At 41.5% G+C, this 26,793-nt stretch overlaps 1 protein-coding gene across 1 annotated transcript in view; it reads left to right on the top strand.

Moving 5' to 3' along the window:
* cntln (centlein, centrosomal protein) overlaps positions 1-26,438 on the top strand; it is a 515,615-nt gene extending 489,177 nt beyond the window's left edge. Inside the window, exon 27 of the mRNA XM_028805853.2 lies at positions 25,955-26,438. Coding sequence (XP_028661686.1) covers positions 25,955-26,092 — 138 coding nt within the window. The 3' untranslated portion in view covers positions 26,093-26,438. The remainder of the gene's footprint in view (positions 1-25,954) is intronic.
* Positions 26,439-26,793: the final 355 nt, after the last annotated feature.

Below are 26,793 nucleotides of genomic sequence, written 5' to 3'. Positions count from 1 at the left end.
AATAGGTCAGGTTTCAGGTCATTGTTTAGGTTTAAAATATGTCATTACATATTAAAAAATCCCTTTGTGTTGATTCTACATTAATTTTGTGAAGCAGTGTATAATTACTTCATGATTTACAGTATGTATTTATTTTATGAGTGCATGTTTTAATGTTAGATGCGTGGAGTTTGCATGTTCTCCCCGTGTCTGCGTGGGTTTCCTCCGGGCGCTCCGGTTTCCTCCCACAGTCCAAAGACATGCAGGTTAGGTGGATTGGCGATTCAAAAATTGGCCCTAGTGTGTGCTTGGTGTGTGGGTGTGTTTGTGTGTGTCCTGCGGTGGGTTGGCACCCTGCCTGGGATTGGTTCCTGCCTTGTGCCCTGTGTTGGCTGGGATTGGCTCCAGCAGACCCCCGTGACCCTGTGTTCGGATTCAGCGGGTTGGAAAATGGATGGATGGATGGATGTTTTAATGTTAGATGCGTGGAGTTTGCATGTTCTCCCCGTGTCTGCGTGGGTTTCCTCCGGGCGCTCCGGTTTCCTCCCACAGTCCAAAGACATGCAGGTTAGGTGGATTGGCGATTCTAAATTGGCCCTAGTGTGTGCTTGGTGTGTGGGTGTGTTTGTGTGTGTCCTGCAGTAGGTTGGCACCCTACCCGGGATTGGTTCCTGCCTTGTGCCCTGTGTTGGCTGGGATTGACTCCAGCAGACACCCATGACCCTGTGTTCAGATTCAGCGGGTTGTATAATAAACGTGTGGTGATGGACTTAGATGTGTCTGCCTGCCTGTGTCCGGGTCGCCCTATTCCACAATATATATATATATATATATATATATATATATATATATATATATATATATATATATATATATATATATATATATATTGCCAGGGCAACCGCAGATTCGCAATGCCACAGAAACAACTACACCCGATGGGTGCTGCAGTGAACATTATACCTTGGCCACTGACCTGGCCCCGTCCCTGCCCGTTTGCTGTCTGTCTATAGTAGAGTGGTAGATCCCGCTATAATAAATAACCTTGCTGTTCCTGTTTCGAGTTGAATAAAGCTGGTTTTGCTAAAGTATTGAGACTCAGCCTTGTCTTTGGGGTGCAAGACAGCAACTCACGCATCACTATATATATATATATATATATATATATATATATTGTGAAAACTAGTGCGTACGGCCGCCCTCACCCCGACACAAACAGGCAGGACACCAATTGCCACACAGCACACGGTTTATTTACGCAGTGTTGTCTTCAGCAGCACACAAGACGCAGAGCACAGCACAGCCCCTCTTGCCGCCAGTCCTTCTGCCTCCACTCCTCCTCAGGCTTTGTCCTCTTCCTCCCGATTCTGGCCATTGAGTGGTGGTGGCGGGCTCCTTTTATAGGGCACCTGGAAGGACTCCAGGTGCCCAACAAGCTTCATCTGGCAGCCCTTCTGAGTGCGGCAGAAGTGCTGCCGTACTGGGCCCTGACAAAGTCCAGGCACCCCCCTGGTGATTGCCACGGGGTTGAGCTTCCATGCTTACAAGCTGTGGCCCCGCTACAAACCAAGGGGGCTGCCCTCTGTCGGTCTGGGGGAGAAACGGTCTTGTAAATACTCTCTCCACCTGGTCCTTCCATAATCAGGGCGTCCCAGCCGGGGTCCGCCACAATATAATATATAATATACATACAGACAGACATGACTTTACCCTTTCCCTTAAAAAAAAAAAAAACCTCACAGTTTTCTCTATAAACTAAGATGAAACTGAAAAAAGTATTTGGTATCCACAACTCTTTATATCCCATTTAATAGATCACAAGCCTTGCTATTGATTGATGACCAAACAAATTATTTTAAGCAATTAAGCAAATGAAAATGGCATAAACAAAGGCATTGGTACTGTTAACCTAATATTTTTTTGAACTGCCGCAATGCACTTTCTGTGGCACTGAGTGAGATTTCTACCCTTCTCTGGTGGTTAATTCAGTTCCCTCAGTTTTTATGGGTGTCCCAACCAGAACTATCAGCTCTTTCCACAAATGTTCAATGGGTTGCAGATCGGGACCCATATTAGGCCACCTCAGAATGACCTCATGTTGTCTTCTCCTCCATTCTCGGGTCTGTTTCAGGTCTTTTTTAGGTGGAGGAGCCACACTCGGCAAACGACAATCAATGAACTACTGAAGGCTCTGCTCCCCAGCCTCGCTATACCTGTGATGTGGGCGGTCCTTCAGCTGTGACATCAGGGTGGCCCCGCCTCTTGAGGTTTCCACCCACTAAACATCAGAAGTAACTTGCTAGTGTATAATAATTAAACAGAACAATGGTTACAAACAATACACACATAATAAACACATGAAAAATAAAATGAATAAAGAAAAGGAAAAGAAACATAAGCCAGGGGGCACACGTGTTTACTCCATCACAGTGGGCCGAGGGAATATTTACCAAGCTAAATAAAGAATGGATGAAAAATGCAGAATAAATTTTTTGCGCCGTCATTTTTCTAACGATCTGTGCTCCTGCTGATGGGGACCATCCTTTGGAGCAGATGTTCCCTCAGTTTACGTCTCCCCTTACACTCAAAGTGAACGGCGTGTTGCTAAATGTAATCCGCTGCTAATCTGGTTTGGGCTCACTACTCAATAAAGTTGTCTCAAGGACCAGCGTCGGCAGGCTGCGACAACTGCACATGTCTCGGGGCGCGCTGGGTGTATTTGCTTGGCATCCTGCTCGCTCTCTTGTCTTAATTGAGACTTTTAAACGAGACCCTCGTTAGCAGTTGGGTTTTTAGAATGATTTACTCGCGCTTTTTTGTTTCTGTGCCAAGACAGAAAAGAAACGCTCATCAATTCATTACATCTTCCTTTCTCTGGATCCAGACAGAAGTGCTGATGAAGTAATATATTGTCCTCACCAGGAATTCTGGCGTGTGTCAGTAAGGCCCCCCCCCCCCCCAAAAAAACCCTTCAGTTGGAGGGTGAGAATCTGAGTGATAAATTGTGTTAATTCATGTTTATACCAATGCTGTTTAATGAAATATGTGGAATGCCTCTCGGAAGAGGATTGCTAAAGCTTCTTTCATGATAATAAAAAAAAAGAGCTTTGCCTTTTCCAATTATTTTAAGTAAATGAAGGTCCTCTGAGCAATTACAGCGTGCCACTGAATAATGCAATTTGAGATATAGTGTCTTTCTGTGCCACCGCGTCAGGGCTCTTGAAGGTAATTGCCCAGCAGTATTGATTTAATTGCCTGGGTTTATTTGTGGAGTCCTAATTATTGACTGGAGGTAAATTTAATGGAGCAGTCTTTATGAACATTGGGAAACCACTGCTTCTGCTGTTAGACATAATGAACTACATCATATCCCTTTAGATCATTTTTCAGGCGCATTTTTTTTTCCCACTTTGACAGCACAATAACGTTTAAAAAGTCATAGACTCTCTTATTTATTTATTTATTTTTTTATTAGTTGTGTACACTCTTTAACTCGGAGTGCCGAGGTGGGGGAATTGCCAGTCACTCAAATGTCTACTCACTATTGCACTCCCGGGAGTTCTGTGAAACGTCGCGCTTAAATTCTAACAGGGCCGCCCCCGTGTCTGTTAAAGCACCCTGAATCTTCTAGATGTTTCCGTAAAGTACGAGACGTTCCTCTTCGGTAGGATTTCTCGTTATAACGCTGAGATCAATCACTTCACCTTCACGCATTAAACTGTGTGGCCTGCTGGTGAAGCTACTGGACCCCCGCGGCCAAAGGGTTGCTGGTTCAACCACATCCCTCCTGATTTCTATTTTTTGTATAATGTATTGGTGTGTGTGTGTGCCCTGCGGTGGGCTGGCACCCTGCCCAGGGTTTGTTTCCTGCCTTGCTCCCTGTGTTGGCTGGGATTGGCTCCAGCAGACCCCTGTGACCCCGTAGTTAGGATATAGCGGGTTGGATAATGGATGGATGGATAACGGACACCATTGCATTGCTGGTTTGTACTTGTAAAGAAGTTTTTAAAGGTGCTATAAAATCAAAGGTATTTCAGTATTTCTTATCCAATATTTTGCCTACAGTAAAAAAAAAACTTGAAATTAAGAAATAAAAAATGTTACTGCAGATAGTAGTGTTGATGTAGTATGCCACAACCAGAGAAAATTTTAACATATACAGTCGTGTGAATAAGTAATGACACCCCTTGGAAACCGTTGACTTTTTCAATATTTTTGAATAAGCAGACAACAGATCTTCATGGAAACAGAGCCAACAGGTAAAGGTGATCTACTTGAACAACTGACATCCCAAAATCTAAATGTGGAAAAAGTAAGTCCAACCCGACACATCACACCACTTCAAATCCATCAAAGTAGAATCAGCTGCTCCAGATTTGGCCCCAACTATTAGAACCTCCTGAGGGGGGTGTGCAGGTGGGCCTAACTGTCCCATTTAAACCGCAGATGTCAAAGGCCCGGTGTCCTCTCCGCTATCGCCGTGTGTGATGTCATCAAGCCAATCTCAAAAGTGCTGTCTAAGGCCATCGGAGAGAAGGTTCTGGAAGTCAGTGAGCCTCCTTTTATCAACCCAGCTACCTCACAACCCTGCCCTGAATAAACAGATTAGGAAATGGGGGGATAGAAATAGATGTTTCTTTTAAAATAGAGGGGATGTCTGCTTTTTGACAGGCAGTAAAGTGCTTTGAAAGGCACTAGCTGTATACTTGTTGAACTAAACAGATTGATGGCTAGGATGATAGATAGACGGGCTTTACTAGCCCCCAAGCACAAATTGAAGCTCTACAGAAGCTCAAGAAATGAGACTGATAGATAGATGTGAAAGGCACTATATAATAGATATTATAAAAGGCACTATATAATATATAGATATTGTGAAAGGCACTATTTAATAGATATTATGAAAGGCACTATATAATATATAGATATTGTGAAGGCACTATATAATAGATATTATGAAAGGCACTATATGATCAATAGATATGAAAGGCACTATATAATGCATAGATAGATAGATAGATAGATAGATAGATAGATAGATAGATAGATAGATAGATAGATAGATAGATAGATAGATAGATAGATAGGAAAGGCACTATAAGATAGATAGATGTGAAAGGTAATATATAATAGATGTTAAAGGCACTATATGATAGTTAGAGAGATAGGAAAGGCACTATATAATACATAGATGGATGTGAAAGGTATTATATAATAGTTTGAGAGATAGGAAAGGCACTATATGATAGATAGATGTAAAAGGCACTATATGATAGAGAGATGCATAAATATGAAAGGCTCTATATAATTTCCCCTTGGGATTAATAAAGTATCTATCTATCTATCTATCTATCTATAGATATTGTGAAAGGCACTATAAAATAGATATTATGAAAGCTACTATATAATATATAGATATTGTGAAAGGCACTATATAATATATAGATACTGTGAAAGGCACTATATAATAGATATTATGAAAGGCTCTATATGATCAATAGTTATGAAAGGCACTATATAATACATAGATTGATAGATAGATATATAGATAGATAGGAAAGGCACTATATGATAGATAGATACAGTAGATAGATAGATAGGAAAGGCACTATATAATACATAGATAGATAGGAAAGGCACTATATAATAGACGTTAAAGGTACTATATGATAGTTAGAGAGATAGGAAAGGCACTATATAATACATAGATGGATGTGAAAGGTACTATATAATAGATAGTTTGAGAGATAGGAAAGGCACTATATGATAGATACACAGATATGTGAAAGGCACTATGTGATAGATAGATGTAAAAGGCACTATATGATAGGGAGATACATAGATGTGAAAGGCACTATATAATAGATAGATATTGTGAAAGGCACTATAGAAAGAAAGGAAGAATGAATGAACAAACTTTATTTGTCCACAGGGGGAAATTTGGCTTTTTACCAAAGCTCTATAAATAAATGCATACATACAGAGATAGATAAATTAATATACACACACACCATTCTCTGAACACACACCAGAAAGACTAAAAAGCAAGAAAATTAAAAAGAAACATTGCTTCTGACTTGCCAGTCCCAGTAAGGCGCTATACATGCACATTGCTGTTGGTATAAAGGACCCCCAGTCTCATTTCTTGACACACGTCTGCTGAATGATTCGTGGGCTGAAAGTCCTCAGTGTTGGTATGTCAGAGAGTGGATGTGTAGCGTTGTTCATAATGGCACTCAGTTTTGTTTTAATGTCCTCCTTTGCTGTGACCTCCAGGTGGTCCGGAGTGTGTCTCATAACTGAGCCTGCCCTTTTAATTAGCTTGTTGATTATCTTATATATTTAAATAAACCGCAAACCCCCTTCACTCCCCAAACACACGTGAGAACTTGTGCCATTGATCATGAAGAGCTGCTGCTGTCAATTACAGGCTTGTAGGTGGCAGTAAGATGGTGAGACCAGTCCTGATATGCCCCAGGGTCACATTTTAAGGGGTTCACATTTGAACAGAGCAGGTGCAGCTATCTGTGCCCACGAAAAGAACATGGCATTTAGAAGTCTGTTCCATCCAAAGATTGGAGTAGAAAGTGAGAGTCTTTAGTAAAATAGGCAGCTTGACTGCTGGCACTTCATTTGATGTGTAAATAAAGTGCCACCATTACTCTGGTGGACAAAAAGAATATTGTTGCTTGTGTATTTAGGGTATTTGGGGTCACTGACCTGCTGTATCACACAGCCATACTTTGGATTCCATTGGTGTATCGATGGCCTCAGATTTTCCTTTTTTTATACAAAGCAAAGTTCCTGTTTCTTTCGGTGCTAAACGTTGTCCAGTTCCTCATAAGTGAAATGAATGATCTGATTGAGACGGCGCATAACATGAAGTTCTGTGATCTCAAAAACCAATCTGAATCTTTACTGAAGACCTAATCAGCACTATTTAATTTCTAATTGCCGAAAAACAGTTGAGTCAAGTCAAGAAATTCCATCACGAAGTCCAAGCTGTTGCTGAATCCCAGATTGACTGCAATGACAACCTGCCACCTCTTTCTCCCCCTGGGACTCATCTGTAGGCAATCAGAGCCCCCCCAACACCAAACCACCGCCCCATTCCCCCTCCCCCCCCCCCCCCTCCACCACCACCACCCCCAAATGGTTCTCGTTAGTTCTCAGTGAATTACAGTATGCACGCATTTCAACGCTAAACCAAAAAAACGCAATCAAATGATTTCTTCATTTAGTGGCTTAGTTGGCTCGGTGATTTGCTGTATAGCCTGAATTTTAGCGTTCTTTAATGTTTCTAGATCACAGCCTTTTTTTATCACAGAGGTTGGCAGTTCTTTAAAACAGAAAGAGAAAATTAAATCTGCCCTTCAGGTATCCATGAGGAAAGGTGTAAACAAAAGCTACTGTTTGCCTGGGTGTATATAGGTCAGGTTTTTATAAAATCAGATGAGTTAAGTGCAATGAATACCTCATTGTAATTAGAAGCTCTTCCCAAAGGCCCAAACTCCCTTTAATATAATTCTCTGAAGAATTGGAAGAAAAAAAATATATACAAGCGCAAATGTGTAATTAAATACTGCACAGTCGTTTATTTCCGAGCTGCACTGCGCATTGCCTTTTTATATTTCTTTAACACTCTGTTCACCTCTTCCATTCAGTGATGCCCGTCAAATGGAGTTCAATGTAGCTGTTTTATGATTGCCCAGACGCACTGCTTATCAAACCCTGAATAATCACAACACTGTATGAGGATTAGTCAAAAGGTATTTGAAGTGCTTTTATTAAAATGAATGTAAAATAGCAATAAACTGGCCCCCGGGTGAAGTGAGTATAGGTGTGTGTGTGTGTGCGTGCAATAGACAAGTGTCTTGTTCAGAGTCAGATCCTTCCTTGGACCCAGTGCTGAAGGGACAGGCCCCGGCTGCCTATAAACAAATACTCCACTTTTGCTCTTACTTTTATTTGTCAATATGTTAAAGTCAGTCAGTTATTTTCTAACCCACTTAGGCCTGGACAGGGTCTGCTGGAGCCTATCTCGGCTAGCATAGGGTGCAAGGCAGGAACAAACCCTGGAGAAGAGCGCCAGTCCATCACAGGGCAAACACACACACCAGTCACACACTCGGGCCAGTTTAGCTTCACCAGTTTAACTAACCTGCATGTCTTTGGATTGTGAGAGGAAACTGGAGCATCCAGAGACACGGGGAGAACATGCAAATCTCCAAGCAGGGAGAATCCAGGATGCGAACCCTAGTCTTCTTACTACGAAGCAGCAGCGCTACCACCACACCACCTTACCGCCAATACATTAAAGCAGCGATTCTCAACCTTTTTCTCCTTGTGAACCCCTTCAAAAAAACGGAATAAATTGGCGAACCCCCTGGGTAGTCATTACGATATACTACAGGTTTATCCTTGTACGTTGGATGTTTTGTTTCAATGTGTCTATGAAGAAGTGATGGTTGGCCAGGACTTCATTACAAATTACACAAAGCAGTTTAGGTTCTGACTCATCCCCGGTAAAATAAAAACCCATTTCGTAAATTGTCGCTGTCATATTTTCGTTTCTTCTCTTTTGTCTTGCTATGTTCGCCAATTATTTCCTTGCTGTCAGTGTGGAGAGGCGGTAGCTCACTACAACTTTCAGTATCGTCATCCTGTGTTGGTACCAAATCAGGGACAGAAGTAGAAGAACAAGCAATTAATTACTCGTCCAGCTTTTTGTCAGACTTGATAAAACTGCCCGTTTTTAACCATCGATCCATAACAAAATTACGGAGTAATAATTATTCACTTTCACGTTCGACGTGCACACGTTTAAGTAAAAAGTCTTTATTGTAATTTATTTACACACGCTATGCACTACTAATTTATCTTATTAAATTTCACTTGTGGTTCTTAAGCGCGTCGTACGATTCAATTCAACTGTACTCTCCCTTGTCTGATTGCGACGTTTTTATATCAGCTTTTCAAGCATATTCGGGGTTCTAGGTTTGGTGAATTGGAAGTTTCCGGATCATACGAGAATGTACACGCATCGCCAGCGGCGTAGCATTTCATTGCGTTATAGATTGTTACCTGTTGCGACTCGACAATTTTACGGAATCTTCCATCGCAATGCGTAAGTGGCTGAGGTAATATTCATGAATTTGACATTTAATTGATTTGTTGACCCATTTTTATTATTGTATTATTAATAGTACTGTGAATATATTTGCCTACATTTAATATTTTTTACATTTGGGATTTAAAATTCCGCCATTACAATATTTTTTTTTTGCGAACCCCTTTTATAAAGCATGCAAACTCCTGGGGGTACACAAACCACCAGTTGGGAATCACTGACTTAAAGTAATATATGAATTCTTTAAATTTTTAATCAGATGTTTTCATGCAGAAATGGAGAGAGCCAAGTTTTTGCTGTAATCAGCTACTGTTGGACCAGCACTAAGATGCTGAGTTTGGTACCAATACCAGCTTTTCAGGACACCAGTACCAAAACAGCTGAGAAGCAAATAACGAGTAACTCCAAACCCCATAATCCCCACCCCACGCCAACCCAACTGCCCCGTACTACTCCTTCAGTGCCCCTGGTGTGCCACACAATCGCTCGCCTCCCTGGCATGTCATTCCATTGCACCACACTACGCTCAGTTTTCCTCTTGGTAGGTTAGGTTTAGGTTTAGGTTTCTTTATTTAGTCATGTTTACACAGGAAAACATGAAATTTGCCTTCTCAGTTGCATCTAATAACAGGTAACAGACAGAATGAAATGAAACAGACAAATAGAAATAAGAAAGGTTAAGGTAAGGCAGTTAGATAAAACATTTTTATACCAAAAAAAAAAGTCCAAATTGCGTCAAAGTAAGTAGTGGTCAAAAGTAGTGGAAACAGATCTCTGTAAAGTGATCTAAATTAATTCTTCAGTCCATAAGACTTTCTTCCAGTCTGCTGTAGTCCACAGCTGGTATTTCAAGGCCCTGTTTTGTCCTTTAAGGAATGGCTTTCTTCCTGCCACTCGCCCCATCAGACCTGCAGCACAAAGTCTCCTCTTCACAGCAGACACTGACATTTGCTTTTGTTGACCGGCACTGTTAATCTGTGCTTGAAGTTGTTGTGCTGTGAGGCGCCTGTGATCACACAAGCTGGTGACCTGCAGAAACTTGTCTTCTGATTGGCTTGTGACGTTGGCTCTGACAGATCTCTTCTTATGCCTTTGGATTCTGTAGGACACAACTGGAGTCACCTACACTTTCGATTTTTATTTTCAGTTTCTCTCAATGAAAGGCCTACACTTCTGTGGGTAATAATGCTCTGCCTCATTTCATTTGTTACTTGCCATTTTCTTGCCATTGTCACTTGAATATTGTCCAAGTGGTACTAGAGAGGATGTAGTAACACAGTCTGCTCCAACTCTGCTTTAAGACAGTCAGAGGGTGTTTAAGTAATCCTCTGAAGTTGGGACACCTGTGCAAATTGTTTGCTTCAACTTGTACGGCTTCATTTGCTTGAGTTGCTGCAGGATATCTGTAGGTTGTGACCCATTAGTTTTTCCCATTTGTAGTAATTTCCAGTTTTTGCCAATTTAAACTTTAAATTGAAACCTCTACCAGTTTACTGCTTACCTTTTCACCATTTTAGTTCATTCCTTTCATTTCAGTGAATTTAAATTTGAAGACAAACTGGAAAAACTGAGGTGTCCTGAAACTTTTGACCAATGGTGTAGTCTGAGCAGTTTTGCCAAGAAGAATTGGTGGTGGGCTGATAGAGGGTGGCCGAGTCAGAGTTAAGATCTCAGTCTGATTGGGAATTTGTGGCTGGACTTGAAGAAGGCTGTTCATTCCAGTGATCCTCGTGACACCTGACAGAGCTTGAGCAGTTTGGAGAAAATGGCCGAGCCGATAGAGAAGAGAGACAGAGGCCTGTGCACACAGACCCGAGGCTGTCATGGCTGCCATCTTCTACATAATGACTTGACGGTGGTGTGACGATGACGGGTTCAGCTCCGTGCTCCCATCCACTGTTAGGGAGCCCTTGAACCCAACACCGTCGGTAATATCACCGATGAGCTAGACAGTGAGGCAATGGAGCAAGGGGATGGTTCAAAAAGTGCAAAGTGCTTTTATTCAACAATAATCCAAAAGAAAAGTGCAACTGTGCAAAGTTTAATAAATAAATAATTCATTAAAACGAGTGTCATTGTGGAGGTTAAAATACAAAAACAAAACAATCCTTTAAAACGTACTTCAGGAAGCAGTCTTTAAAAACACTATGACAAGCCCGGTGCTTCTTTTCCGTTAGTGTGTCTCACCTGCTTCTCCCATGTGGGCCCTGCAACAGGCGAGACGCTGTCACTGCAGCTGACCACCTGCCTACTTCTGCTACTGTCAGTCGCCTTTCCGATCCTCGGCTCCGGTCAGCTCCCCCTGACAGTGACTTGGGAATTCCTCCAACGGCCAAGGCTCTCACGTTGAGGACACCACATCCCAAGTCCCGACTCCCGCTGCCTTCCGCGGAGAGTCTTCCGCCTTCCGATCACTCCCGTCCTTCATACTAAACTCTGCGGGAGCGACAACAACTACTACGCCCTGGGTGTCGGCCTAACAACCAGGCTGTCTGCTCAGCTCCCGCTAGCCTGCTCTCGCTCGCTCACTCACTCACACCAGCGCACGCTCTCTCTCGCTTGCTTCCTTCTTTCCTTCTGCAACCTCCGTCTTTCTTTCCTTCTTGTTCCCTTTTTTTTTTTTCTCCCTAACCGTCTCGGGCTTCTCTATTTTTAATGGACATGGCAGCTATGGCAATCAACAGTTCCCGGGATCAATTACGCTGCGGACCATCCCTCACCTGTGCACTTAGGTGAGAAACGCCCGCAGCACGAACCCTCCCGGAAACCGCTTCAGCCACACTACCACGCCCCTTGCAACGCCGCGAGCGCGGTGATTATTTATTTCAATAAAACCAACTGGCCTCTGCCGGGAGAGCTGTGGACCCGTATCACCACAGGGATGACTACTTAACGTGATCAGTTATTTTCCGGTTTATATTTGTAAACCTCAGTGAGGGACTAAACATACATGCGGTTTTGTGTTTGTGCCACAAGTTCTAACTAATATTATAAGGAAACACATCAAAAGACTTTAAATTAGACAATCCTGAGAGGTCCTTTAATGTTGATGAATTCAGCCTCCTAAAATGCCATTTTGCCTGCTCTTGCCAGGGAGGGTGAAATACAAAAAGGCAGTTTGCAGATAAATCATTTTGTGTATCATGCTGCTGCATTTACATCAAATTATGTAGCAGACTCGCCATTATCCAAAGCGATTCGCAAGTCCTAAGCATGTGAGCAAACATCAGGAAATCATACAAACACCACACGGCCTCAACAGTCTTAAAATGACTTCTTAAGTGCTAAACAATAAGACGCATCACAAAGGTGAAGTAAGAACTGTGAGAAAACAAAGCATTTAGCTCACAAGTGCTTCAAATTACAAGAAATTACACTAGAAACGCGTAAAATTACAAGAAGTTATGTCAAAAGTACCACAGTCGGTTAAGGTTAAGTGAATGTAAGCGCCAGAGTCAGAAAACAAATGAAGGCTCATGATTATAGAACATGGCTTCAGGCTTGGAAGAGAATTGCCGCCAATTTCTAGTAATTATTATTGGAAAAATAAAGTCAATTTTCATTGTTTGTCTATGCATAGAAGAAATGTATTTCGTTTTACATGAAATGGCTAAAGAAAAATCCTTTTTTTTTTTTGGACTCTTCAGTTGGACTGGTAATTGCGACTCTTGTGGTTTCTGCTGAAAGAAGTTGTCGTGTAATGCTAGGTGGTGTTTCAAGTTGAAAACAAAGTCAGAAGCCCTTGCCAGTATTGAAGACTATAAAAAAACAAAACTTTGCCAAGCAAAATTTAAGAGAAAAGAAAAAAAAAAAACAAGACTTCATATCAGTGAAGCAGATCAAAGAGCGTCAGTCCAAACGTACCACTGGATCTCCGCAGCACGCCCCAGCTGGCTCTGTTTTAACTCAAGTCCAGACTGGCCCCAGAGGCACATCTCCAAAAAAAAAAAGGGGAGGCACAAGGGGGGCCATTTTTATATTTGATTTTATATTGACAGGAAGCGGGGCAAACCCACCGAAGCTCGTGTTGTGTTGTATAAAAATGCCAGCATCACACAAGTCAGAGCTTTGATAACCTCAATCAAGAGAAACAAACACCAGGCTACAAATATATATTTTTCTTACTGTTGTCTTTCCAGTTTTTAAAAAGTTTATGTCAACTTTCATAGTAAATGCAATTTTCAGGCACTTTTTATTTATGTGCACTCGTATGCTAAAAGAAGTGTGAACTAGGGCTACAATTTACTAACCACTATTTTGTTAATTTATTAGATGGACGATTATTACTTAGAATAACCAATTCATTGGGATTTTAAAAGATCATTTTGTAAAAAAGTACAGGGATTTTACTCAAAACTGAGAATTTTTCATTGTACAATATGCACCCTGTGGACACTAGGGGTCGCTGTTGCCCCATGAAACCCACCAGACAGATGTCCAAGACACACTTGTAAAAAGCACCAAGAAGAATTTTAATATTTTTCTTCATATACAGTGCACAAAGCACCACACTCGCCACAATTCTCTAATAATTATACAATAATCACAATAATCCTCCACTCCCAGCAGCTTCGTCACCCAACCTCCCAACTCCGGCTCTCCTTGCTGGGTCTTCAGCAGTCCTTTAAATAGTCCATGACCCGAAAGTGTTCCTCCCGTGTTAAAAGCCACATCATCCATCCTCAAGTATCCCAGAAGTACTGCGGGCTTCCGTCCTCGTGACTCCGAAGTACTTCCGGGTTATACGAACAGTAGGAGTCCCCAGGTTCTTTGTGAGCTCCCCCTGGCGGCACACACGGCACCCAACAGGGCTGAGGAAATGAACTCTGTGTCCCAGGATGCCCTGAGAGAATCCGGGGAACCATTGCCATCCAGGGGAGCTGCTACCTAGCATTCCGGGGGATGCAGTGCCCTGAAATTGCTGCCTTCCTCCATTCTTTTCTTTCAGGGACGTCCCAGGCCGGACTGAACCGCCGGCTATCCATCACAGCATCCATATCAACATTACAAGATGTCTCTAATAAGAGCGTGCTTAGCCCCAAGGCTTTTACTAACTTTAAGGTCAAACATTTAAGGGGTAGAAGGCCGATATCTTTGTTAAATGTTGACATAAAATGCCTAGCGTGTTTGTTTGACATTATCTGCTATGTGGCTGCAAAAAGCATCACATATATCACGAATCATGAATCCTTTTCCTTTATCATATGTCAACAAATACCAGCCATCATTATTATTAAAAACATTTTCAGAAAAAAATAATAATAATCAGTAGTGGTCTCCCCTTGACTTTCTCGTATACTCAGATATGGGGAAGGATATTTGAGGAGTAAACCGCAAGTCAATGATTATTTTTATATTATGTACATTGAAGAACCATCAACAACAAATCAAATCAAATTAATAATATATTGAACAATTATTATAAAAGTAAAATTGAAAAAATTGTAGCTGCATGTATAAAAAAGTTCCACTTCTGGTTAGCGGATATAGCCCAAAATTTGAAAGAAATCTACGTTTTGTATTTAATACTTGTATGCAAAATTTGGTTGACCTAAGTGAAAGTTATCACACACACAAACAGACACACAGATCCAAAAATTATATTTTTGGATTCAGGGAGGTCTAAAACGTTGAGATTCATCAAAATCTCGAAATGGAATTTTTGGAGGATTTCAATACTTTCCCTCTACCGTATATACTCGCGTTTAAGTTCTCCCAAGTATAAGTTGGGGCTTGATTTTATCGTATAATTTCTGGTATTTTATAATGTCGGTCGTATACGTCGAATGTAGAAAACTCACGTTATTGGTCCAAGAGATTATGATATGCTAACGCCCACCTGAGAGAGTAACCACGGAGCACACAGCCTTTTTTCCTTTTTGGGTGCGGCAATGCGCTGTATCAGCGTGTGCTCCTAACCTCTCTCTCTCTCTTTCTCTCTCTATTGTGCATACGTGACCACACGGTAATACCCAAACTATTCCAAAGTGACGTTTGCACTGATTTGTGTTTTTTTGTATCTCACACCCTCATACACCTTTATCATAAGAGCATCCCTTAGCTACGATGGAGCGTTCAATCAGAAGAAAATATGAAGCTGGTTTTAAATTAAACCAACAAAATTCGATGTGTGTGAGAAACTGGTACAAGAGGTCTAAAACGTTGAGATTCATCAAAATCTCAACATCAAATCTTCAGATGATTACAATACTTCGTATACGAGAAAGATAAGTGATATTAAAAGTGAAATATATACTCACAAAATACAGCATTTCTTACACATCTTTTGCAGGTATGAAGATAATTGTGATAAAACCGACATGTTAATAATTTTGACAGTTTTGTAAGTTTCTCAGCAAAAAGGTCTCAAGACTCGTCAGTTTTGTTTCTATTGTTAATCTCTGTGATACGCAATTAGACAAGACACAAAGGTTTTTTGTACACCACCTACAATTGTACTAATGAAACAGATAATTGGTATACAATATTGGATTTTCATATTCTAGAATTAGAAGTAGTTTCTCGCGATCCCATCAAATGCTGTCACAGTCTTTGTAGTTCTGAAAAAGTTTAGTTCCGTTGTTGGAAAAAATTTTGAGTGAATAACGGCTGATATCTGAAAGCACAGCCAAGGTGATTGTGCCTACTATGCTGTTATTTCAAGACAAAACCTGCCATTATAATGCAACCCATCCTGTATTGTGCATTTCAGGTGTAATCATGTATACTTGATTAGCAGAAGCTCAAAACAGCCAGGGGGACGCACAACTTAGACACCCATCGCCTTCGTGCAGTGAAAGCTCAACCAACGTGTTTTTTTTTTCCATGTGCGGTTATTCAGACTAATTGGGGTTTAAGCTTCTCCTCTGTATCTCATGTATAAGCGCACACTAGACTACCAGGAATTTTATAATCTTACTAGCCATGGTACCCATCAAAGACTTTATAAATATGTGCTACCTCTTGCCCTGTGAACATCTCGTCACCAAGTGCGTTCCCGTAAAGCCCGTTTCCCAGAGACAGAGAGAGGTTGGGAGCATGCACTGATTATTGCACGTTGCTGCACCCACCACACGACGAACCTCCTGGATTGCGATCTGAGGGCAGCCGTGCAACGGTTCACACCTCAGCACCACACTGGAACAGTTTTCCCTGCAAGTTGGAGGACCTGCTTGCAGGGCTGGATGCAGATTAACGTCTTCATTATTTTTGAGGTGCCTTTCTCAGCTCCTATCCGGTTTTTATATTTTCTCTTTTTGATGGCAACTCTCTCAGCGTGTGCCATTACTACTCCTCCTCCTGTGTCTCTCACTCGCACTTCCTCATTCGTTGCATCACCAGTGCCAAACTAACCAATCAGATTACTCTGTGGGACTGGACTCACAGATCTAAGTGTTTTATTACAGAGTAGATATTTATATCTTTATATTTTGTGTTGCCCTTGTAAGCTGCATCATATTTTATATTTTTATGTTTATATTCTGTGTTCCTAGTACACATTAATTGATTCTGATTACTGCATTTGAGTAACAAGCGGAGTCAATTGAGTTCATCTAAATGATCTGATCGACTCGTCACAAAGTCGTCCCAACACCTCGTGGAGAGGTTCATAACAGCTGTCACGGTGAAATGGCCATCGTAAAAGTGTGACATTCTTTTTTTTTTTTTTTTTGCCTTGCTGTTTATTTCTTTAGTCACGTCATCTGTATACCGTATGTAGATCAAAAATAAATCAGAGGAGACGTGACCCGACTATAAATAAAATAAAAACTGATCTTCCACAATGTTTTTGCTTGGACTAGCAAACTTGAGTTAACGTCTCCTAGGTGTGATTTGCTGGAGCCCTGCAGCCTGCTTGCAGATGAATACCCTGAAGACAATTGTAGCCCCTTTGTCATCGATTTGCTCATTGAAGATGAATGACAGTCACGTCAGTGTTGCAGATTGCATCATTAGCATGATCAGTAATCCATGAAGTGGTCAATATCATGGCAATCTTACCTCCATGTCAGATTTTTACGTCGCTGCATTTTTGATGATGTAGAATGCAATTATACCGATCTCATGGCACCGCCGTGTGCACAAATCAGTCGTTTATTTTTCCGTCTCATATTTGGGCCTTTTCTCCGCTTGGGTTGCTGAAGTTATGCAATTATGCCAAGCATGATTCACTGAAGATGGCACGTTTTCGTAGTTTTACCAATAAAGATCAATATACCAATTTCCATCAAATGAGTAAAGCAATTTCAGTGTCTCATCAAGGCCCTTAATAGCCTCTTGTGTTTTGATAAAATGTTTTGTACCCCTAATAAGACAGCAGCCTCGGTTTGCCCACATGAACCCATTTCATTTGTTGTAAACCGTGTGGCCTTATTGTTGTGGTTTTGGGGCTTTAAACCCCAATGCAGCTGATTCATTTAAGATATCCAGCTCCCTCTGTGACCTCGAGTGAGCGTTTTCATCTGCAAATATAAAAAACGTATTACTGCAGGCCAAGGGGACGCCCATGTAACACCTGGCTGCGGCAAATAGACGGTCATTTCCGGAGGGGAGGACTGGACCACGTGTCTGCCAGCTGGGATCCTGAGCTGTTTCGTCATGTGATGGGTGCAGCAACATGCTGTACCAGTACAGGGTCTCCAACCTGACCTGACCTGACTGGCCTATAAATCAACTTGGGATATTTTTAACTATGGGATGGCGTGGAGAATTCAAAAAGTACTTGGGTCACCTACACTTGATGCACACTTTACTGTGTAGATTTCATTTGAGATGGATTCATTTTTGTCCATCAGCTTCTCTCAATAACCTGTAATGACAAAGTTGAAAATCTGTTTTCAGAAATTTGAGGGAGTAGAATGACAGCACCTGATCTGTGCGGGCGATGCGCACTTAGCGGCTTAGACACTTGCACATGTCCCCCGATACAAACACTGACAGTTGCTGCATTGTGAACAGTGCTTAGCGGCCTAACGTCTTTCCTCTTGATCACAGTCATTTTGCCTTTTTGCCACAGCCCTACTTGCACCACCATGATCCTTTATGAGACCCAATTCATCAGACATTATCATGGCGGTTCAGTCGTACATAGCCATAAGGATTCTGATAACCAATTCACATTGTTGTCACTGTCGCTTGATCGTTCAGTTCCAGTTTGTTCTAAAACTAACTGTACAGCTTCTCATTTCCAGACACCATTGCGTGTTTTGGTTAAAGGCACCGCCCCACTCATGAATATTCATGGTAAAACACATAGAAATATTCCGCATTTTTTTTCAGCATGATGTTGTTTTGTCCACTAGATGGCAGCATAATTCAGTCCCAAGAGTTATTCGGGCCTAACACTGTAAAGAGGATCGTTACACGTCACCTCGCGTCTGACTGAAATATAATGACATAGAATTTCACACCCGAGTCACACTCAGGCTTAAAGCCAGTCAGTTTAAGAATCAATTTCTTAACCCCCTTGGTAAAATTAATTTTGTTAACACGAAACACTTAACACTTTCATCACAATTCATTTAAATAGAAAACATTTTACACGTTCCCAGGCCCTAACAATTGCCCCCATTTTTTGTTTAAATAACAGAACTACATGAAAATTGGCAAATTTAGTTTAATAATATTATTAGTCATCCAAACAAACCCTACTTTGCCTTTGTCCTTCATTAAGTAATGTTTAGTAAAGTGCTTTCTGTCCTGAGCCATCACTTCCAGCCCTCTCCCCGTCCTACTTCGGCAAGCTGCTGTACTCACACCGGGACCGGGCTCAGAATATCTGGGAATGCTTGAGACTGGAATTGCATGTCACCAACATCCGCCTATCTCCATTCTGTGAGGTTCAGCAAGATGTGTTTGGAACAACTGGGTAGAGGATCAGGTATCAGCGGCAGCACATATTTAAAACTGGCCCAGATTCTTCATGTACGCAGGTTTTCCTGTGTTTTAGACAATTGAGCAGAGCACTGTGTGGATTTCTAGGGACCATTTGCTTTCTGGGACACCCTCAGGCAAACCTCGTATTTTATGGTGTCAAAACCATACGTGTCATGCAAGAAACGTCTTTCCAGATGCAAGTCTCTGATCAGACTGGAGAAAGATGGCGGCAGTGCCGGTTATGAAGTCAGCGAGGCAGAAGGGTCAGGTCCAGGAACCCCAGAACCCAAAAGTGATGTTGGGAGCTGGCGATTTGTTGGTCTCTGGCTTTGCAGAGGGAAGGAGAGGAGAAGCATTATGAGACAGCGGCAACCCTTGGCTTGGGGTGAAATTACAAATTGACAATCCCTGAAGCACACGTGTGTGACTGAATATATCCAGAAAAGTGTATCAGAGTGAAAATGGTCATTAGTGTTTAAAAAAGAAACAAAAGTGAAAGTGGACAGAAGGTTGTATGCTAGTAAAGTTGAAGTATTCTCAAAACATATTCAGGCACATTGCATATCAATTGTAATTTAGCTATTTATTTATTTATTTATTTAAGTGACACACCACACTTGAATTTGGGGCTTCCTGACTTAATGTGGCAGCTCTGTGTAGTAATTGTGGCCAACTGTTCCTGCACTCATATCAGGCGTACATTACAGATGGACACGGTCACAACTCGGAGCCAGCGTTCTGCTCGTCTTGACAATCCAGTAGTTCATAAAAGTATGCAAAGCTGTGACAACTGACCAATCAAATGTCAATACTCCCTGGAGCCCGCCCTCTCAACTTTGATGGGTAAGAGTGACAGTTTTCATTTCAAGGCGTATTTCATGTTGTGTCTGGTGTCTCCAAAATAAGAAAGTGAAGACATAGATAAATACATTCATAAAGATATGAGCAACAAAAAACAAATATGACATCTCATTATTTACAGTAAAATAATATTGCATTTTTATTTGCATTATTTATTGTCACATTTCACAATACATTTATTTATTTGTGCATTTATTTATTTATTTGTCTGAAATATTTCTCCACAGGTCTGACACAGAATTTTATGTTTTCATGTATTCAAATTTAAATTGGCGGCTTCTGCTTTGTTACTGGTTTCAGACAGGTATTATCAGTGCTGTTTTTTCTGTTTTCATATTTTTATTGTACCTTTCCTAATATTTCTGAAGGACATTTATCAATAGCAAAGACTCAATGTAAACTGAATGCATTAATAATATTGATATGTATAGAAATAATTATGATTATTCCATCCATACATCCATTTTTTCAAACCCAGGAGCCTATCCCAGCAAGTATTAGGCCCAAGGCAGGAAAAATCCTGTCTGTCTGTCTCTCTATTATATAGCGCCTTTCATGTCTATCTATCTATCTGTCTATCTATCATATAGTGCCTTTCACTTCTATCTATCTATCTATCTATCATATAGTGCCTTTCCTATCTATCTACCTTTCTGTCTGTCTGTCATGCAAACTCCATGCAGGGAACACCCGGGATTCAAACTGCAGTCTCCTTATTGTGTGATAAGCTCTACCACTGGGCCATTATGCCACCTTTTCATTACATTTTATATATATATATATATATACAGGTGCTGGCCATAAAATTAGAATATCATGACAAAGTTGATTTATTTCAGTAATTCCATTCAAAAAGTGAAACTTGTATATCAGATTCATTCATTACACACAGACTGATGTATTTCAAATGTTTATTTCTTTTAATGTTGATGATTATAACTGACAACTAATGAAAGTCCCAAATTCAGTATCTCGGAAAATTAGAATATCAATTAAGACCAATGCAAAAAAAGGATTTTTTAGAAATGTTGGCCAACTGAAAGGTATGAACATGAAAAGTCTGAGCATGTACAGCACTCACTATTTAGTTGGGGCTCCTTTGGCCTGAATTACTGCAGCAATGCAGCGTGGCATGGAGTCGATCAGTCTGTGGCACTGCTCAGGTGTTATGAGAGCCCATGTTGCTCTGATAGTGGCCTTCAGCTCTTCTGAATTGTTGGGTCTGGCGTATTACATCTTCCTCTTCACAATACCCCATAGATTTTCTATGGGGTTAAGGTCAGGCGAGTTTGCTGACCAATCAAGAACAGGGATACCATGGTCCTTAAACCAGGTACTGGTAGCTTTGGCACTGTGTGCAGGTGCAAGGTCCTGTTGGAAAATGAAATCTGCATCTCCATAAAGTTCGTCAGCAGCAGGAAGCATGAAGTGCTCTAAAACTTTCTGGTAGACGGCTGCATTGACCTTGGACCTCAGAAAACACAATGGACCAACACCAGCAGATGACATGGCACCCCAAACCATCACTGACTGTGGAAACTTTACACTGGACCTCACGCAACGTGGATTCTGTGCCTCTCCTCTCTTCCTCCAGACTCTGGGACCTTGATTTCCAAAGGAAATGCAAAATTTACTTTCATCAGAGAACATAACTTTGGACCACTCAGCAGCAGTCCAAAGGCGAGACGCTTCTGACGCTGTCTCTTGTTCAAGAGTGGCTTGACACAAGGAATGCGACAGCTGAAACCCATGTCTCGCATACGTCTGTGCCTGGTGGTTCTTGAAGCACTGACTCCAGCTGCAGTCCACTCTTTGTGAATCTCCCCCACATTTTTGAATGGGTTTTGTTTCACAATCTTCTCCAGGGTGCGGTTATCCCTATTGCTTGTCCACTTTTTTCTACCACATCTTGTCCTTCCCTTCGCCTCTCTATTAATGTGCTTGGACACAGAGCTCTGTGAACAGCCAGCCTCTTTAGCAATGACCTTTTGTGTCTTGCCCTCCTTGTGCAAGGTGTCAATGGTCGTCTTTTGGACAACTGTCAAGTCAGCAGTCTTCCCCATGATTGTGTATCCTACAGAACTCGACTGAGAGACCATTTAAAGGCTTTTGAGTTAATTAGCTGATTAGAGTGTGGCACCAGGTGTCTTCAATATTCAACCTTTCCACAATATTCTAATTTTCCGAGATACTGAATTTGGGACTTTCATTAGTTGTCAGTTATAATCATCAACATTAAAAGAACTAAACATTTGAAATACATCAGTTTGTGTGTAATGAATGAATCTAATATACAAGTTTCACTTTTTGAATGGAATTACTGAAATAAATCAACTTTGTCATGATATTCTAATTTTATGACCAGCACCTGTATATTGTTTTTAATGGTAAGTAACTGATTTCACAGAATTTCGACATAACCCTGCATTGCATAAGAAAGGATTCTTACAATTGCGTTGTATGTGGAGGGTTGTGATGCTCACCACATACTTGCAAGTTGCTGTTTATTTTCATGTAAAAAAAAAAAAAATCAATAATTGACTTTAGGACAGAAAATGGTGAGAGTGGTAAAGGGGTTGCACTTTCAGTCCTAAATCCGGCAGTTCAATTCTTGTTTGCTCATTTTATTTCCTTGAACTTCTTTAAAGTTGCAATATTTAGCAGTGATGGAGAGTTTCTCTGATACCCCTGCTTTACTATGAATGCTCACAGCAGGTATGGGGATTTAAAAATTACAGGATTTAAACAACCAAGCAGTGAGAAAGTGATATAATCAACAGAATTCTGGTGGTCCTGTTTTTTTAGGGAAGGTCTGAGGGCGGTCAATCCCAAATGAAGCAGGGGATGGTGTGGGGAGGCATATCCATGGAGGGACGCACAGACCTCTACAGGCTAGAAATCCTTGGACCCATTGTCAGACTCTATGCTGGTGCAGTGGCTCCTGAGTTCCTCCTAGTGCACGACAATGCCCGGCCTCATGTGACAACAGGATGAAGGAATTGATCCCATTGACTGCCCCCACGCTCACTTGCCTGATCTCAGCCCAATAGAACACCTCTGGGTGGGACATTATGTTTCGGTCCATCCGGCACCTCAGACTGTCCAGGAGCTCAGTGATGCCCTGGTCCAGATCTGGGTGGAGAACCCCCAGGACACCATCCGTTGTCTCATTAGGACGTTGTCAGGCATGCATATGAGCACATGGTGGGGGGTATACAAACTACTGAGTACGATTTGGAGTTGCTGCAGTGACATTTCGGCCAAATGGACTCACCTGCCTGCCTGCAACATCATTTTTTCTCTTTGATTTTCGGGGTGTCTTTGAGTTCAGCCCTCTCTCTGTCCGTTGATCATTTTCATTTCCATCCTTTTGTTCCTTACACATCACCATATCAGTCCATCGCAGTAGAGATATCATGCAGGATTTTTCTTCCCATTGAAGTCGGATGTGTTTTCAAAGTGATCCTTTAATTTTTTGAGCAGTTTATAATATATGAAACCCACCTGAGGAATCACCAACACCTCTGATGCCAATTGTCCTAAACATTATGGTGCCCTGAAATTGGGGGGGGGGGGGGGGGGGGAGAGAGAACCATGTTAAAAAAGTGTTGTGTGACCCAAATGATGGCAAATCCCCTTTAATGTGCACTTTAGATAGATAGCTAGATACTTTATTAATCCCAACGGGAAATTCACATTATCCAGCAGCAGCATACTGATACAAAAAACAATATTAAATTAAAGATTAATAATAATGCAGGTAAAAATAGACAGTAACTTTGTATAATGTTAACGTTTACCCCCCCGGGTGGAATTGAAGAGTCGCATAATCTCAATGTCTGAATTGTTTGACTTTTCTTTTTTAATTTGAAGCTGTGGAGCAGAGGGGGAAATCAAGAAGTGTCCTTGTCCCAGACGTTATGGGGGGCTCTGTATATTCTGCATGTGCCGACTTTCTTTGTGTTTCCTCCTTAATTGTCCACTGTCTCTATAATCCGTCACCCTTTGAATTGTAAGTAGGCGCCCGCTGAAGATTTTCTGACGTGCACACAGAAGAGTTACGTGTGGAAACACAATCATATAAACAATTGGCAGCATCAGCGAGTGAACCACGAAAAGTAAACTGAAGGGCTGTAGCGGAAGACGAGATGTGGCGTCCGGCGTCCCGCTGTGAGCTGCTCTTTTTAGAGCGCGCCGTTCCATCTGGTTTACTCGTCTCACGTGTGCGTCTGCAGCACCGAACAGGCAGCTTTGGGTGGCAAATGACAGCTGAGGACAAACTGCTCCCAGTCAGAAAGAGCAGCTGTGTGCATCAAGCAATGGGACGCCAATATCATTCATTTTGAAAAATCATGAAGTGGATATTCTGGCACCTTTGCAGACGCCAACAGAATGAACGGATGGGATTGGTGAGCTAAGGCTAATCAGCTAATCGTACGGGCCGCGGCCTGGTCTCTCTTTTTATTTTGCTGTGTTCTTGGCTCTTGGGACGCTGATAGAGTAAGTGGTCTTTTTTCACCCATCATTCATTTTCTTGTTGCATTGAATAATTTGGCAAAGGAGACTACAAATAGGCGGCCATTGTTACGGCAGTCCATTAATTATAAACGCAGCACATCTGTCTGTGTGTGTGTGAGCAGCTCTTCTTATTCAGTTAGAAAGTCCTTTTTTTCTTCTTTTTTGAGGGGTGATCAAAACGTTACAGGAGTCTTACCAACTGAGGGAAACCCCACTAACGCCAAAGTCATCTTACCTCTTAGTCTCGTCCTCCATGAACAGTAGGCAGCGTCTCTGTCCTCTTTATCTTTCATGGCTCCTTCATCCAAATGGTGTAGCCTTCTCAGATTTGGGGAGCAGGAAAAGCTTTTGAAATGCGATTTGGCTTTGTTTCCTTTCAGGGGGCGATATAGCTCCCTACAGTTAGGTCCATAAATATTTGAACAGAGACAACTTTTTTCTAATGTTGGTTCTGCACATTACCACAGTGAATTTTAAATGAAACAACTCAGATGCAGTTGAAGTGCAGACTTTCAGCTTGTGTTAAAAAAAATGCTTTAGTTGCCTCACATTTTTATGCAATCGTTTTGTTCACCCCACTGAATTAAAGCTGAAAGTCTGCACTTCAACTGTAGTACTCAGATGTTCCTAGGAAATGAAAGACATACCACTGTTATCTTTTGTGTTGAAAGGAGAGTCAATTATTATGCAGGCCGAGAGGGGTTCCCAAACTTTTTCATATGACTGTACGTTTGCTTTGGATTACAAGCATATTTCCGGAACAAATTATGCTCGCAACCCGTGGCGCCACTGTATCTCTGAAAATTAGAATATTACATAAGACCAATAAAAAAAAAGATTTTTAATAGAAATGTTGGCCTACTGAAAAGTCTGTCCATGTCCGCACTCAATACTTGGTCGGGGCTCCTTTTGCATGAATTACTGCATCAATGCACTGTGGCATGGAGGCGATCAGCCTGTGGCACCGCTGAGGTGTTCTGGAAGCCCAGGATGCTTTGATCGCGGCCTTCAGCTTGTCTACATTGTTGGGCCTGGTGTCTCTTTTCTTCCTCTTGACAATACCCCATAGATTCTCTGTGTCCAGTGGACAGGACTTTTGATCTTTGCTGGGCTGAATGTTCTGTTCTCATCCACATTGTTTTAAAGTTAGTCTGCTGTTGTCGTAATCCTTTACTTTCATAATGATGGCGTTAGGCAGTCCTTCATGGACGGTGCAGGAGTCATCCTCAGTCAAGTGAAATTCAGGCCCAGTTTTTGTTGTTTTTGCGACTGTTCCCAGGTTCATTCAGCTGTGGCAGAGCTTTGTCTAAAGTGAACAACAGAAGAAATGTTTTTCCTTTCAAATGACTGCCGCAGAGCTCCAGCGAGCACCTAATGAGATTACGTCTGTCGCCTTTAATAAACAAGAGGTCCTCCCGTCCTCTTCATCAGTCAGAACCTCTCCAGAGAGGGCCAAGTAGGACAAAGCAGCACCTCCCAAGTCCAAGGGTGTGAATCGTAACCTGCAAATCCCTAAACCTGAATCATGCTTTTGAAAAAAAACAAGGTCCAAATATTTATTTTATTTATTGTTTCTTTTGTGTTTTTCAGGTTCCTTTTGCCTCTTATTTAATGGAGGCCTTTCAACTTAGGATGAAAGAAGCAAAAATGCTGACAGAAGAACTAGCATCGCTCAAAGCAGAAATGGGGAAGGCGAACGGGACGGCAGGCTCGAAACTCACACATTAACGACTGCCATCCTGTGACGGACTTATTTCTGTCTTTAATGTCAATTTTATGACGGATTTATGCGTTCAGAACATTTTTTCTTTATTTATTTTTATATGTAGGAATTACTCAACATGGTGTTTGCATTTCATGGCGAGAGCGAGTGCAGAACTCTGGCCGTCGCGTTCATTTCACGATGCCGTTGGTTTTACCGAGTAACTGACGCATTCTGTCATTCAGGGTCTTACAGCCTTTTATTTAACATTACTCGTTGTTTAACAATCACATCAATCTTACGAATAAAAGTATGTAAAATAACTGCTTAAACATTGTACAACATTAAAAATAAAACGATCATGTATGGAGATTTTCTTGCTTGAACTTAGTAGCACTTCATTGTCTCTCCCTTTTTTTTCTGTATTTAATGTCTGATCCGTTTATATGGCTGGCTTTGGAATGAGCGGATTCCGATACTGAACTTCATTAGGTAGCAATTCACAAGCGTAACTAATCAAATTCGGTTTGTGATGCTGCGTAATTTTAATATATTATAGTGAGAACAGGGCCGCTAAGACTCGCACTACAGCAACGACAGAGATTTATATATTTTTAAGGTGAGGACCCCAGGAACACACCCAGCCTTGGCCGGACTCGCACCACTCAAACACAGAGATGCAGAAACAAATGGACTTAACCAATAATCAAATTGAATATAGTAAACG

This window comes from Erpetoichthys calabaricus, chromosome 7 (genome assembly GCF_900747795.2).
Source record: "Erpetoichthys calabaricus chromosome 7, fErpCal1.3, whole genome shotgun sequence".
Lineage (NCBI taxonomy): Eukaryota > Metazoa > Chordata > Cladistia > Polypteriformes > Polypteridae > Erpetoichthys > Erpetoichthys calabaricus.
This window is presented reverse-complemented; position numbering and strand designations above follow the sequence as displayed.